This window comes from Dicentrarchus labrax, unplaced genomic scaffold (assembly GCF_905237075.1).
Source record: "Dicentrarchus labrax unplaced genomic scaffold, dlabrax2021, whole genome shotgun sequence".
Classification (NCBI taxonomy): Eukaryota; Metazoa; Chordata; class Actinopteri; family Moronidae; genus Dicentrarchus; species Dicentrarchus labrax.
In genome coordinates this window covers 9062614-9078482 of record NW_026136721.1, presented here as the reverse complement: position 1 = coordinate 9078482, position 15869 = coordinate 9062614, and the positions used below count along the sequence as shown (strand labels likewise).

The 15869-nt window shown below is 42.9% G+C and overlaps 1 protein-coding gene across 4 annotated transcripts in view; it reads left to right on the top strand.

Moving 5' to 3' along the window:
* Positions 1-15869, top strand: part of sh3pxd2aa (SH3 and PX domains 2Aa) — a 105778-nt gene that overhangs the window by 44244 nt on the left and 45665 nt on the right. For 2 of the 4 annotated variants that reach the window (XM_051386087.1, XM_051386086.1), the window contains exons 6-7: positions 5439-5464; positions 13680-13724. In XM_051386087.1, coding sequence (XP_051242047.1) covers positions 5439-5464; positions 13680-13724 — 71 coding nt within the window. The remainder of the gene's footprint in view (positions 1-5438; positions 5465-13679; positions 13725-15869) is intronic. The other 2 variants (XM_051386089.1, XM_051386088.1) reach the window with 1 other exon arrangement.

Sequence of the window (15869 nt, the reverse complement as noted above, 5' to 3'; positions counted from 1 at the left end):
AGGGAGAGAGAGACTAAGACGATAATCTCGGGAAGTGTTTATTTACTGGTCTTGCAGGCTAGCGTCGCAGGGGACCATTGAGAGTCATTAACTTGCTGGCATTATGCTAATTCTTGTAAACACATTGATTAGCCCTTTTTCAGCCAACCTGCTATCTTAACGAGTAAATCCATTGCACTCCTGGGCCAGTTTTTATGTTTCTTTTACATTCTTATGCTACTGAAAGTATATTTTAAGAATTTAATAGAAATTATTCTACTAGAATTGCAAGGAAGCATAACAGGGATCAAGCAACGAATGCCAACCAAACTCTCTGACCCTGAGCAACAGAACTCTATGGGAAATTGGGCTTTACTACCTTTCCAGGTCTAAGATCTGAACAATCTGAAGATCCGAACAAGAAAAATAGCACACAAGAGGGATGGAGTCATAGAGGTTGTGTAAAACAAATGGAAAGTTCAAGCCATTTCTCTGTCTGTGGACAGAAACTATGATCAAGGTCCAGAAATAATGTTCTTTACCACTGGCTCACTTGGGCAAGTGGTTCTGGGGCGTTGGCCCCCAGTGATTTTCTTTGAGAAGATTAATACAGCTAACAACCTCATTTTGTTCACTCTTAAAAGCCAACATACTCCTCATTCAGCAGCACTCAGAAGGTATGAGAAACAGAAGGCCTGATTTACTTGTGTGTAATTGTGTGAATTTGAGGGACTGGCATTCACGAGCGAATAGTTTAAAATATCTTGACTAACACTTGTGTGGTCAGCTGACCTGCCTGACCCTTACACCACATGGCCTGCCTCACGATACTCACTCACATCTGTTTGGGCTTGACAATCAATGTCTAGAGCTCCGAGCTCTGGAACGGATAAGACGTGCATGGAAGTGCTCCCGCTCCATGGAGCTGTATTCAGTGAATACACTGTGACCAAATGTCAGTATGTGATGAAAAGTGTGACGAAACGTGTGTGTGAGTGTGAATGTGTGTGTTCTTACGTATGCAACTGGCCCATCTGTTGATGTTTTTGTTCAGGGTATACATACCTTTCTCTAGTGTGTCTGACAGATTGATATGCACATACTAACAGATAGATGCCATTTGGTCATTTAGTGCATACTTGTAAACAGTCCTGCTGTCAAAATAACATCAACATCTGTGTATGTAATAATCTGTCACCACAAAGAGTTTTTTCACTTAATTTATGAAACACAGGAAAACAGGTGTGTGAATGTTAGTCACATCACCGCCCATACCAGAGCCCACAGTGGATCTCATTTGTATGGTATTGACGTGAGCCTGAAGATCACCTCACCACTGTGAAAACCTGTATGTTTTTCACACTGTATAAGTATACTTAAAACATTTCAAATCTTTCGACTAAGACAAACAGTCAGCAGGACCAGTGTGGTGTTTCTCTACCAGCTGAAAAAAATGGCCTTCAGATTCCACTTAGCCACATAAAACACCCTTTTCTGCACCGCTGCAGTGTGTATTCTTCACGTCGCCTTTCACCCCGCGCTTCCTCCTCTCCATACCTCTACGAGACGTAGGAAAAGAGTTGGCAGCCGGAGCTGGTTGCTCAGCCCCCGAGGGAAGAGTTTTATTTCAGCTTCAGGGACTCGGGTCACTGGATAGAGTCTGGACCCTGTGTTTCTGCTCTCCTTCCTCATCATCCCACCCTCACTCTACGCTTTGCCCTCCCCTGCCCCTCCTTTGTGCCCTAATGCTTTGCAGATGCCTCCAAAACCATTCCTCTAAATAAAGCCAACAATATCCAGCTGCACTCCCACTGGCATGCCGTAATGTAATGTTAAATGTTAGCTGCTTTGCTAACAAGCTTCACATCTGTTGTTGTTTTTTTTTTAGCTTTGCTCCAGAAATAATGTCTCTTCTTGCTCAAAACTAAGTTCACTTTGGTGCTAATTAGCTGCTACTGTAATCAGCTGCCAGTTGCTAGCATGGCTAATGTGCCCGTGTGTTGACTAACGTTCAAGCTCCTGAGCTGTTTCTGTTGGGCTCATGGTTGGGAGTCAGGCAGGCATGTTGTTCTAAAGCCCTTTGTGAATGCTTAATGCTAATAACCGACCACACGTGATACAGGCTAACCTCTACTTCGACCTGCTTTCCATGACAACAGTAAAAGCACATGCTATTGATCCAATCAGCTGTCACTCTAGGTGTCGGGATTAACCGCTGTATTTACACTGCGCCTGATCATTTATCAAGACCAATTAACCCCAGAGAATCAAATGCAGCACCGCGTCAGTTTAGGCCTTCATTTAAAGGCTGAGTGATTTGTGTAGACCTGTACAGTTGGACCAGAAACTGCTTATGCCACTACTTTTCTCTTGATTGGGACTTGTTTATAGAGCTTCGAGGTCGTGTTTGTCTTTCAAACCATGCACAGCATGAATAGCTTAACAGGCTCCCTGGGAGTTTGCTACAGCAAAGTACTTTTCATGCTGCTGCCGTTTTCCACCAAACAAAACTCATTCATTGGCCCCTGTCCTCACCTCCTTGATAAGTTACAACCAGCCATTTCCAGGTCCCACACTTACACCTATTGTATTGTCACCCTGCGAAGGTCATTTACCGTTAACTTGTTCAGTTGACTCAGTAGGCATCCAGCATGCATATAAAATATGTCATGTAAATATACTGTAACTTGAGCAGGCTTTTCCCTTTATTCAGACCAGATGTGCTACCGTACATTTCTGTACCGCTGAAAAAACAAATGTAAAGGGAGTGAAAAATGAATGAAATGTTACATTATTTCATCACTGTCTTTCTATGCATTTATTAGTGTTCATGCCCCAGGCAGGCATCCGGGTTTATAAAGGGTCAAATAGTCCTAGCTGCTGAGTCTTCAGAGGTCTCTTAACCAGATGACCTGAATCCCTACTGCCCTGTTCAGTCCTACAAGGCTGGACCAGAACAAAAACATATAAACGCTACAGGTTCATGGTTTTTTCTTATGTTGGGAAATTAAATTAATCATGAGGAAACGTGGAAATTAATAGGAGTTTTTTCTGTTAATGTAAGCTTCTGTGACAGAGGAGCCAGTATGTTCCAATGTTAGACATCCAATTTTCAAAAGAAGTATTTTGTGACACTAAAGTCAACACTACGTCAGAATGAAATTGAAGGTATGAGTTCATTTTAGACCGTAGCTTCATATTTCTGTGTTTGAGCTAGAACACAGCAGTTAGCATTCCCTGGAAATGTAAAACATTCCGCTGTGCCCGAACAGAGGATATCAGCATCTTTAGTGCCACTGCGGCAAGCCTAGAGCGAAAAGGGCAAACATCCTGGCAAGTATCCTGCCAACTCTGAGGCGCGGTCTGTCCACAGCATACTTTCCACTGAGACATATCCAGACACTCTGCAGTACAACTCATTCAAAGTCATTAGCCATTGACTTGTTATCCATTGCCCATGTATTTGACGTTCTGCATCCAGCATAACTCAAGACGGATGGGATGAGGCGAAGGGGTCAAGTCCCGCTCTCTCTGTGTCCCACTTTGGTGACAATGAAGCATATTCTGGTTGCTAGCACACAGTGATGTTGGTGGAGAGGTCGGTATAAAGGCTTTATTCATCTGCTGTGGCCAGTCACAAAGAGACAGATACATCAGAGCACAGGGGAATGGATGAAGGGATAGAGAAAAAGAGAGCTAGGACAGGCATAGGGACACTAAAGAATCCAGAGCTGTTGTATCTGAAATAAAACATGGCCTTTGCTCATGCATGTGTGCTGTCTTGTCTGTCTCCTTGTAGAACACTTGTGTGTATCTGTGTGTGTCCATGTGCACGGCCAGCGCACATGTCGGTGTGGCTCTCTATTAGCTTGAGTGCGGTCACAGCAAGAGCCAAGAGGAGGTTTTCATTAACCTCATGCAGCGAGAGGGCACTACCTTGACTGCCGGCTACGCTGCCCTGAGCAGTTTCTGCTCTCCTGGCACTGCGGTATAATCTTTCGAACCTGACAAGATGAGAGGTCCCTCATTAATGAAATGGGCTGTTTCACAGGGCCAGCAAGGTCAACTGTCCCAATCAAGGATTTTCTCGCAGCGTTGTAGATGATCCTGAACTTATGCCTTTTCCACTGCATGCTACGGCTCGACTAGACACAGCTACTACGATACACTACCAATCAATAGTCTGCAGAGTTTTCATGTCACCTTTTATTTAGTGTCTGCTCAGGTACTGTTCACAATGGAAAACCAAAAAAGTCGAGTCGAGCCGTACCATGCTGTGGAAAAAGGGGCTTCATAGGAAAATCCATGATCAATTAAACACACTGCCTGTTTGGCGTGGATGTTTAGTCAGTGAACATGTGTCCACAATGTGCCTACATACATCCACTTACCTCACACACATCCCTCTGTTATCCTGAGATGTACCGACAGACAGCAGCTGCAATCTGGTACTCCTCCTGAAATGAGAGTCATGCTGTTGTCAGTCATCCACAAACCACTTCACCCTCTGGTCTACTTCTTGGGGTTGATGTCAGCACCTATATGGTGGTTGTTTTTAGATGAAAGAGGGTATTTCACGGGGGAGAGAAGGTTAGTGGCATTCAGCTCTTCACTACAGCACCGTGCTTTAGTTTTATTGCCCCGCCTGTGTCTGATTTTGCACTGTGCTGCAGCAGGATGACGTGGCTATATTTGAGGTAAGATGAGGGTTTTGATTAGCCCATGGGAAAGCTGAAAGGACACATTGATCCTAAAACAAATGATAGGAGGAAGGAAGGGAGGCAGAAAGGGGAGTGACGATGGACAGATTGTCAGGTCTGTGTTTCTATAAATAGCACGCTCTGTCTTCACCTGATCTCTCCCTCCGTCTATCTTTTTTAACCCAATTGCCACGCTGCCTGAGTCCAGAAGTCACTATTGACAAGGGCAGTGAAGCAGACATGCACAGCAAACACAGCAAACCTGACACACAAGCGCAACTCTGTGTCACCCCCCCCACCATATATAGCTTAGCCTTGTGGCATAATCCCATTAGAATCCATTAAGCAAGGCATCTTAAACTGATCCTCCTTCTTTTATATGTGGGGAGAGGTCGCTCTCCTCTCTGACAGGACGAAGGAGGGAGGGAGGAAGAGAAGGAGTATAGGAAGAGGATGGTGGTGCCGCTTTGGAGTCACATGACTAATTTGTGTCTGTTGCAGGGAGTACGGGCAGCTGGCCAAAGTCATCCCTCCCTCTCTCTCTCCATCCTTCACTCTCTGTCTCTCTCTCCCTCTCAAACACATGCATTCTTAGTGTGCTAAAGCCGATTGAATGCATATGTTTGTGCGTGAGTGCAGTTGCCAGTTCTTGCCATTTAGGAGTGTCAGAATCCATATGTGGTGACTGCATGCTTTGTTGTTGACTGAGCGGCATCTGCTGTCACTAACCATGTCCCTCTTGTGTTGCTTCTCCCTCAGGGACTATGGCTCCAAGCGCAAGTCGGGTAAGTCACCTGTTTTCATTAACTATCCTTCCCTAAAGCTAACTTCACCCTCCTTTCTCTTTCAACTTGTTGCTCCTAATAGAACCGCTCCGTAAGATCCAAGGGAGGATGTTAGGCTGCATGGCGTATGACTCTCACTGCGACTCGTCTGTTCTCCATGTGATGTCAATGTGCGGTTTGTTTACTTGTCCCGCTGCAGGACGCTGACTTACTGTTAACTGTGTTTTGGAGAAGGTCCAAAAAGCTGTCAAGCCCTCTGCTTCTGGCTGTAAATTTGCCTTGCAGTCCAGGGTGGGGTTTCAGAATTGCCTGATAGTTTCTTGGGATGTCAAAATAGAGTCATTAATGTATGTCCTGTTCAGACAAAGCGTTATTCTCTGATGTGGCAGTCGGGACTTTTTAAGGATTGTTTGCGCGGAGTCTTCGCTAAGGTTCTAGGTGGAGCTTTTTGTATGACATACGTTTTGTGTTCTTTATTAGTAATTTTCAGTAAGGAAGAAGAGAGAATGAGTTTTCTTTAACAGAGATGCCTTTGAAGGTACGTGCTTATAAATGGGATTTGGTTTTATTCTGGTCTGTGCGGTATAATTTCCTGATACTTCAGAGGTAAACAAAAGCTGTAATACTTCCATTAGATGCCACACATGCAAATAGAGGAAACACCATCCAACCACTGACAGGTACTGGACCGGTTCCACTGTGAATTTGGTGGCACGGGCCAACAAACCGCAAAACAACTGGCTTGTTTAACAATAAGACTATTCATCCATTCCTTACTGTCAAGGATTTCTAGCCTCATTAACCATCTTAGCAAATGTATGGCTCTTAGAGGGTATTAGCTACAGCTTAACAAAAGCATTGGTACATGTGAGTCACTAATATATGCATCTTGGAGCCTTGTGTCTTAACGGCAAGGCTGAGGTAATTTAGGGGAAATATACCTCTTATGAATGATCGAAGAGAAAATGCAGGAAATAGCTTGTGGTTAATGGAGAATGTGATTCTCTTTCTACAGGTGCCCTAAAAGACTACTTTGTCTTGATATTTAAGTAGCTTAAAGGTTGTGTTTGGGAATGGAAATACCTTGAGATGATATTTGGTAATGAGTAGGGGTACTGCAAGGCAAAAAGTAGTTCATATAATTTGGCCCGTTGATTTTTACCTCATTCATAAAAGTTTTGAGTAAGGTCAAGGCAACTTCCTTCAAGTAAACAACTCTTGAAATTGATGGTGAGTTTATTTTTGGACCTAAAGAGTAGGAACTCTGTTTGCCTCCTGTGAGGAATTGATTTGTCATAGTCCCAGAGGGAGCTCTCTACCAATTCAATTACATCCACATTCCTCAAAGTGATCTGATTTCTTGGAGGCTGATTGCTGCCGCAGATAAGCCAGCTTGTGTTTTTTCTTACATCCCCTTAGCATAGTGCATTATGCTTTGAAACAGGTGGCTTTCGTAGCTTTTGTGTCAACCAACCTAAATCTTTGGGATATTGCCCAGTTGGATGTCACTCCACTGACCCAGTGATCTCTGTTACAACCTCAAGTAACAAGTCAGTCAGCGTGGCAAGGGGGTGTCCGAATGTCTATTTTTAAACCTTTGGACAGTTACATAACACCTGCAATATTTCTATGAGTGGAAACTAAGAAACACTATCCCTTAATTAAGGGCAGGTGTCAAACTCTCTCAAAGATTTGTCCAGTGGTTTGATTCTTGCATGGCGCTTCACATGGCGAGCAGTGCTATCAACATTAGTGGTGTTTTTTTATTTTGTCTGTTTGGCCATGATGACTATTTCTGCTTTCAACATCCACCCTGCTGATCCCCTGTTCCCTCCAAACAAATTCTTGTTGCCTCTGCTGGAAACATAAATGCATCACTTCCACTGAACCAGAGCACTTCTCAAAAAACAGGGGGATGTTTGGAACAGTACATATAAACTGGGCATTTGTTGACTCACTATTGTGTAACATCAAGTCGGTAAGTAGAAAAAATGGAACCAGTTGTGGTGTCCTGGTGGAAATTCACACCAGGCAACTACAATTTTCCAGTTTGGACAAACTTCTAGGGATCTTTGTTGCATGTTACCCCCTCTAATAAAGGCCTGATGGCATAAATGTCATGGTCTTGATATATGGGATTTTAAGACGTGACAATGGTGAGAAAAATGTTTGAAAGTACAGACTTTAAAAGATGAACGTTTGTTTTTTGTTGCTTCCCAACAGAAACCAAACACTGATTTGTCTTACCTCAGTTTTCCAGTTCGTGTCATGGATGTAAAGAAAACTGGATACAGCAATGGATGCAGCACTCCATTCATTCCTATGAAAGTTGCTCAGTGGTTCATGAAGCCAGAATAGAAATGACCAGACTTGACTTCCACCTGCAGAGCCTGGTAACTTCTGGTTCAGCCCTCCATTAAATTGAATGAAGATAAAATGATTTAATCGTGCCGCTCTTCTACACTTACAAAATGTTATCGGATTGAATGGATCAAATTCTGATAGTGAAACGAGTCATTTTGCAGGGGTTGTGACACTCAACAAATCTGTAACTGTACAGCCTCTTCTTTCACAATGTAAGCTTATAGGGAAAAGTCTTTTTGGTCCCGTATTCAATCACGTGACAGACGTCATTGTTGTAATTACACGGCTAGACCATTATGTCAAATTGGCTTCAAAGCCTGGCACTATTCCTGGGTGCTTGGTTTGGGTATATCTAGGGATTTCTGGTGCATGTCATTCCCTATAAAACTGCTCCCTGATACAGGCCTGAAGGCCATAAATGTCAAGATCTTAATATATAGGCTTGCAGTGGAAACATTTCCACCTAAAACGTGAAAAGAAGTTGGATTTTAAAAGATGAACATTTTGGCTTTTTTGGTGCCTCCCAACGGAAACCAAACACTGATTTGTCTTATTTCAACTTAGCGGGGGACGTAGATGTCAGATGTGTTGTTGTTTTTTGAGCACAGGGTCAGGTCTAGGGAGTTTTAGGGGTCACAGCTCTGCAGAGTGCAGATGGAGCTCACCCCTCCATGTGAGGGCCAGATTCAGAGGGAATGGAGGAGGGTGCTGTTAGCGCTGCAGAGGCCACAGGGGTTGAGACTGTCAGACAGGCGCTAGTTTGTTTACGTGGCACAGTGGATAAGATTTCAGACTCATGTCAGAGTGGCCAGTCCTATTTACTCGGAGGAGGGAGGAGGATTGTGTCTTTATGCGCGTTGGTGTTTTTACAAGTGTAGATTTAGTGGACAGGGGCAGTTTGTCTGTGTACATATCTGTTAAGCTGTCTGTGCTAATTAGGATCTTTGAGCCATGCAAGCTGTTGTTTGTAGCATCAGGAGCTCCTCTACCAACAGACACATTTATATGACACTTACACCCTCCATTACCGGCCTCCATATATAAGAACCTGTGAGAATAAATCCCTTCTCTATGTTGACTTTTACACAGTTAACATCACATTGAGCACTTAATTGCAGCAATAATAATGTCAGCAGAATGTTATATCAGTGCTGATACAGTAAAGCGAGTATTGATTTAGGCAGAAAAATGATAATTGTCTTTTCCAGCTTTATAGCCACGAGGCCTGGCGAACACAGTGTGGCAGAGCAGGAAGAGTTATTCCCTGGGGAGTGACGGTGCTCACTGCCGCTCGCCTCCATTAAAACTGAAGGAGGTAATGTTTAAAACAAAAACTAGTGATTTAGGTGGAGTAGAGGAGGAGCGAGGGTTTGGACAGAAGTGACAGTGCTCGCTGTGGAACAGATGTGGCCTGTGATGGGATTTGACCTCACCCTGAAGCGAGCACCCACAGCACGTCACTCTCCCGGCCTGGAGTGGGAGCAGTTTGTCATTGCTAATGGCTGTATTTTGCTAGCATTGTGTCAAGGCTAAAGCCCCCCCGGTCAGCACACAAATGCCGTTTGTCAACGCAAACGTTTGTGTCACAGTCGGGGATGAATTGTTTCGTCGCTGTTGTTGTCTCCTCTCCTTGCTAAACGCTGTATCGATACCAGTTAGCTTCTGCCTGGGGTTTGACATTGTTAGCGTTGGTGTCACTCTCGGCTGCTCTGCTTTTTCACGAGTGTCGGATCAATATTGGTTAGCCGTAATTTGTTATTGGTCGCCTTTGTCTTGGTGTCAGGTGACAGAGGTTTGTCATTTAAGATCCTGGCTGTGTGTCTTGCTGTGTGTCTTGCTGTGTGGTGACAGCAGGTGTAGCTAGCTGTGTGATGGATGCAGTGAGGGCCAAAATAAGGCTTTTTTATGATGTGATTTATCTGTTCATGGCATTCATTACTTTCTCCTGGTTGTTTTTTTGTTTTTGTAAAGAAGACTCTAGGGTTAATGTTTAAAGGTACACAGCAAGTACACAATGTTGATGCTTAATATCTCATATGTGTACTTTACCCAGATGCAACATTGTATGTTGAAGGTTGAAAGTAGGTTTGAGTGAGTACTTGGCTGAAACGAGTATTTTTTTTCAATATCTGTAAATATAGCAACTTTTATTTAAATTTTTTTAAGTAGATAGTTAACTTAATCTGGAGATCAGAAACTGATTGCATGAAGCTCAGTTCTACGGCTGTTCTGTTTCTTTTTTTTATTTTCAGGCATTATTAATGGTAATTTAGACTTCGTCATTACCTGCAAAACGATAAAAAGTTGTTAATGACTCCTGCACTCTGGGGCGAGTCCGGTCTGGACTCAACACAGTCAGTTTGGAATTATCAAGAGTGAGTTGAAAGGAAATTTGGGGGTTTCAGCATCAACAAGTTTATGGGATCTCCAAAGCTGTAAAAAGATCATATACTGGTAGGTATTTCATCATGCTGAACAGTTTCAACAGGCAGCTCACTCCTATAGCCCTCAAGCCACAGCTTGTTGATGGACTGTGGTCGGCCAAGGGGGGATGTGCGGTAACAGGAACTTTTCTTTCAAAACACAATCTACTAAGTCGATAGAAAAACAAGACAGATGGCTAATAAGCCCCTCCAATCCAAACCTAGAGAGAAAGACTTTAGATATGCCATTTTTCACCGTCCCCAGGCCCTCAATTGCAGGGTAATGTAGACATTTGGGGTCAGAATTCTCCGTAAATTACCCACAGCAGCAAAGGGACAGAGAAAACATTGCTGGTTCTGCTGGTTTGTGGCGTCATCACCCAAACCTGAAAGGAATTAAGCATCCCTATATGTGTGTGTGTGTGTGTGTGTGTGTGTGTGTGTGTGTGTGTGTGTGTGTGTGTGTGTGTGTGTGTATTTTTACAGAGGGGGGGAGGGTGGCTTAGCATGAAGGAGTGGGGAGCAGAGTTAATATCAATCAGATGTTAAACGCTACAATGAGAGCAGCCGGGTGGATAATAATCACAGTAGGGCGTTAGTGAGCGGGGTTTGACCCTAACTGACCTGGGACCAGTCCGTATCCCTCCCTCTGGGGCCAACATCAATCCAGCAAAAATCCTGAGGCTCTGGTGGATAGCGAGAGGGGATTTGGCTTTTATTATCTCACGTGAGTCAACGGAGAGGAGCTGTCGGCTTCACAACGGGGGCAGCACTCGTCAGGATCCAGTACAGCGTGATGCTCATGAAGTATAAAAACTTGATCTCTTCAAAAGATTAAGTTGATTATTTTGGAAACCGCCCTGTTTTCAGATTGATGACTGTTAACTTTTGGATATTTGCCACAAGTTTTGAATTATTTCATTTACCCAGAGCGATAAAACAAGATTTAAAAGGCCATAAACCTTCAGTTTTAGTGAAAACAAAAGTTGGGGTTACAAGGTATTTTTCAGACACATACATTTGCCTCAACCATCTCTGTTTGACTACATCTATGTTTTTTGTATACAATGTATGATTACGTTAACATAATATATTATACAAAATATATACAACAGTGTTTTTTGATGACAATAGGGTGCTGCAGGGATGACGTATTTTTGCAGTTAGCATCACCCTGGTTCCTTCAGAAAAAGACAATGGGATTTTTTCATTGGACTCTGGATTATTGCAGAAAATAAAGTCTATGGTGAACAAAGGTTTATGTTATAAATAAAAGCCAGTTTTAGGATTTTTTAAAGCGTAATGCGATCGCCAGAAGTAAAAAGCTAATGTTAGGCTATAAACAAACTATAGCACGGTTGCATGACTTCAGTGTCAGCGACACATTACCCAGCCATGAGGATAAAGTCAGGTCAAATCAAATGTATTCATAGAGCACAGGTGTCGACCAAAGTGCTTTACAGAAATATAAAATACAAGCAAATAGTTGTAAATGTGTATTGTTTGGAACTTCATTATTTCTAGACAAACATGGATGGGTAGGAGTAGGGTGTATGAAAGTGAATTTGCTACTGTATAACTAGGGTTGACGGTGAGATAAAGGGGAGTTGGACTGGCTAGATGGGAATGAGTGATGTATTACAACATAGAACATATAAAGCAGTAAATAAATCCAAATTAGTGGTTTTATTGTCTTGAAATTGGCCTACTGTTGGGTACTCACAGCAGCTCTAATGGGTGCCTGAAATCTACACTATCTCACAAATGAGATTTGTGAGATGACTTAGTTATGGTGTGTTTAGCCTGCCTGCCACTGGAGAATCCAGTTTAAATTGTCTTTGTAAGTAGGGCCGTGTATTGGCAAGAATCCGGTGATACGTTACGTATCACAATATAATGGTTACGATTCAATACATTGTGATATGTTGCGATACTGTAACTGTCCAATATATTGCAACTTTAGGGAAACTGTCATAGTATAAAGAACACACCACCATATGCTTAAATTGTTTTTGTGCAACCAGAACAGAGGTATCTGCATTTGTATTTGTCACAATCTCTGTAACATCCAACGTCGTAGCCCTCAGTTTATGCTTGAAAGGTCTAGTAACATTTAGGAGGATCTATTGGCAGAAATGCCATGTTTCTACAGTAGCCCAGAACCAAAAAAAACTAATTGTAGACTCTAAACTCAAGACTCTTACTGTTTTTTGCGAGTTTGGCAGCCACTGTACACACTTAGACAAGCTGAGCTGTATTCAAATGCAACTGCAACTTCACCGATAGATACCACTAATCCTACACACTGGTCCTTTAATACTGCTGTTGGGGATTTAAATGCAAAAATATATATAGTGTTTTTGAAAATCAACATAATATCACAACAAAAATATCGCAATATGATATTTTTCAGTCTTTCCTTAACCCTTATTTGTAAGAGAACCTCCCACAAAAGTCCATATACATCTGCAGACATTTAAGCTGATACTCCGAGGGGGACAGACATTCACTGATCTCCAAACATAAAACATAGCTGATGCAAATTTTTTCTTAAAACAAGCTCTTGAAACAATATTGGTTCCTTTTTAAACAAGTAATTCATTATTTTTGCAAAACAAGATGTAAAGGCCAAATACAAGTGTATGTGATGATGGACATTTCTTGTAGTGTTGTCGAGCACATTCCTTCTTATTCTCAGTAGCCTGCCCTGCCTAGGTCCTGCTTCATTTCCTTCATATTTTTATGTGTATGTGTCTCTCCGGCAGTGCTGCAGCCCTAACATTAGCTCACTTCCAGGACAAGACGACAGCCAGACACTAAAATAAAATGTTGCTCTGATAGATCTCAAATCAAGCTACAAATCATGGCTTCCTTCAAATATTCCAAGGTAGCTTCATTTGCTGCACCCCAAATCTTGGTCACCAGCTCCTCTGTCCCTGTCTCCTCTGATGCATGGCGTTTAATTTCCTGGTTAGGGGCTGAGATGTTTTTTGAAGGGGGGGTAGGGGGTCTGACTTTAGAAGTTGCTGACGCCCATCTCAGACATTCCAGGAGGTCCAGATAGAGGGATGGAAGAAATGGAGAAAGATATGAAGAGATGGGGGGGGGGTCTTACAGTCTTAAGGAGGGAGGGTTTGCGTAGGATGGAGGGTTTGTAATATACAGTACCAAAACACTGGCCAGAGACTTGCCCTCAGATGCACTTTATTCTCTACAGCACGAGGAAAACACTGAGCTTAAAAACACTATACACACACATCACTCCCAGATGAGCGGGCCCAGACTTTGGACCCAGTGCTAAGTCTGCCTCTTTATATTTTGTGCTCAGTAGGTGTGATGAAGGTGTGCTTTGCCATACTGTTGCTTCTGCATGCTGTCAAACTGAATAATCTCTCTCTGCTTCTCTCCTTCCTTCTCTTCGTCTGCAGTATGGATGTACGGCTTTACAGACAGCCCGAGGAAAGAGGCCTCAGGTAGCCCTGTGTGTCTGTGTCAACATGTTGAATATGCATGCACTAACTGTGCTTGTGTGAGAGCGACGTGCCAGCTGCATCCCTTTTAGGTTGCTCAGTTTATTTCTTTTCACACTTAAGCTTTCTCTCGACATCTGCTTCGCATGCGCTGTCATCTTCCCCTGCTTCCACCCATCTGCTCTTCTTCAGCCTCTCTTTCTCTGCTGTCTGTCCATCCATCTCCGCAGACCTGGGTTGCCAACGCAACAGCTGGGCGCAGTGCCAGAGGCCCTGAGGATGGACATTAGGTCTGCATGTAGCCAAGCATCTCAGACTAAAATGAGGTGTCAAGTCTGGTTCCTTACGTTTGTCTGCTACATGGCTTTAGATCACTCCCGTGACCTCATTCTACTGTGGTTGTACTAGGAATGATGAGTCGAGAGAGAAGTGAAATCAAAATTGTCTGCACTGTAAATAATCATACCGGAAAAGAACATTTTCCTCAACACAAATGCACATTCTGACACAAAAACAATCACAGATTTGCCCATCTGGTGAACATTTTGCCAATATTCTCGGAGACATTTAACTGTAATTGAGGCATTGCTGGAGAAACACACATACATGTTATTTCCTTCCATTAGAACTGTCAGTGTGTCATTACAAGTTAGGAACAACAAAGACAAACCCCCCTTTGAACAGACTCAGTCAAACAAAAAATGACTATTTCTTGCAGAAACTAGGTGCAGAACTTTGAGAAAGCCGCTCTACCCTAATTTAATCAAGAAATCATGTGCAATTAAAGTATTGGAATATTGAAGGCAGAGTATAACAGGTCTTCAGGATTCATGCTATTTCTCAACAAGGCGTGGTTGCCATTACAACAGCATAAAGCTTTTAAATAGCTGGATCTGTGCTGCTTTATTACCTCAGGCTGACTTTGATTGCTCTCTGCACATAGGCTGCTTAACGTTCTCCGCAATATGTTCCTTTTCTTTATTTTGCCTCCTGGGAGAAAGCTAAAGAACGACGGAGATGAATGCCCAGCCTCGCCCTGTGGGGAAGTAAGGTTATGAGCAATCCCTGGTGATCCCTGCCTGTTTACATGAGTAACAACTTGTGGAGATGCTTAATTATTTTTAAGCACTGCGCAAAAGCTTTATACCGCTTTAAATTCTTCCAGGCTGCTTAAATGCATGAGGGCACTGCAACCTGTCTCATTCTCATGAAGATGTTACAAGACCACTGTGAAGATATGCTATTTAGATGTTAGCTGCACAGTAAACATTATATTTAATGTTAGTGACGATTGGTTCTAAACTAGTGAGATCTACTCTTAGATCTTTTAGGACAGTGGTCTCCAACGTGCAGGATATGCACAGCTTAACGCTTACAATACAACTCATGTTCAAGGTCTTATCCCATTTACAAAACGACAAAGAGGCTGACAGCAGAGAATCCAGCGTTCAGATGCAGTCGTAAGTGGGAAGATGGAGAGATTTGCTGACAAAGTGTGATATTACTTTTCTTGTTGCCGCAGTAATTAGCCAGAGCTCATCAGAGACTGATGCCTGTACTGTGTCACTGCTGGTGCTGACGCGCCTGTTCCCTTTATGTATGATGTTTGGTATCTTTTTTTAATGTGACGCGTTTCATCTCCCATCTCTTGTTGCCAAAATGTGTCTGTTTGGCATCAGCTGGTAGCCTAGTTCTAGCAAGCCAACCACTAAGCACACTCAGTAGGATGTCTAGCTGTCATCTGCATCTTCTCTATACATGTGATCCAGTCTTTGTTTCCAGCAAAACAACTTGCAAAATGCTTTCTTCTACACCTGCTGTGGCAAATGGAGGTCCAAAGTGTTCCTTTAATTTGCATTTTGGACATGCCTGATTGATCATAAGCATTGGTGCTGTCACAAAGGACAATTTAGGACAATACTGCACTGCAGGATCTACAATATATGTTATAAAAAATGTAACAGGCCACTTTCAGCCAAACAACAAGCAATTGTAGATATATTCACACCTCATTCTTTGGCTTAGTGGGAGTACTGTGCTCCTCGTGTGTTCTTTGGAGGCAGACCATTAAATAAGCAAAATAAAACGACAACAACAATCCACCAAAAAAACAAACAACCGGTGATGGACTCTAACCCTAACCAATCA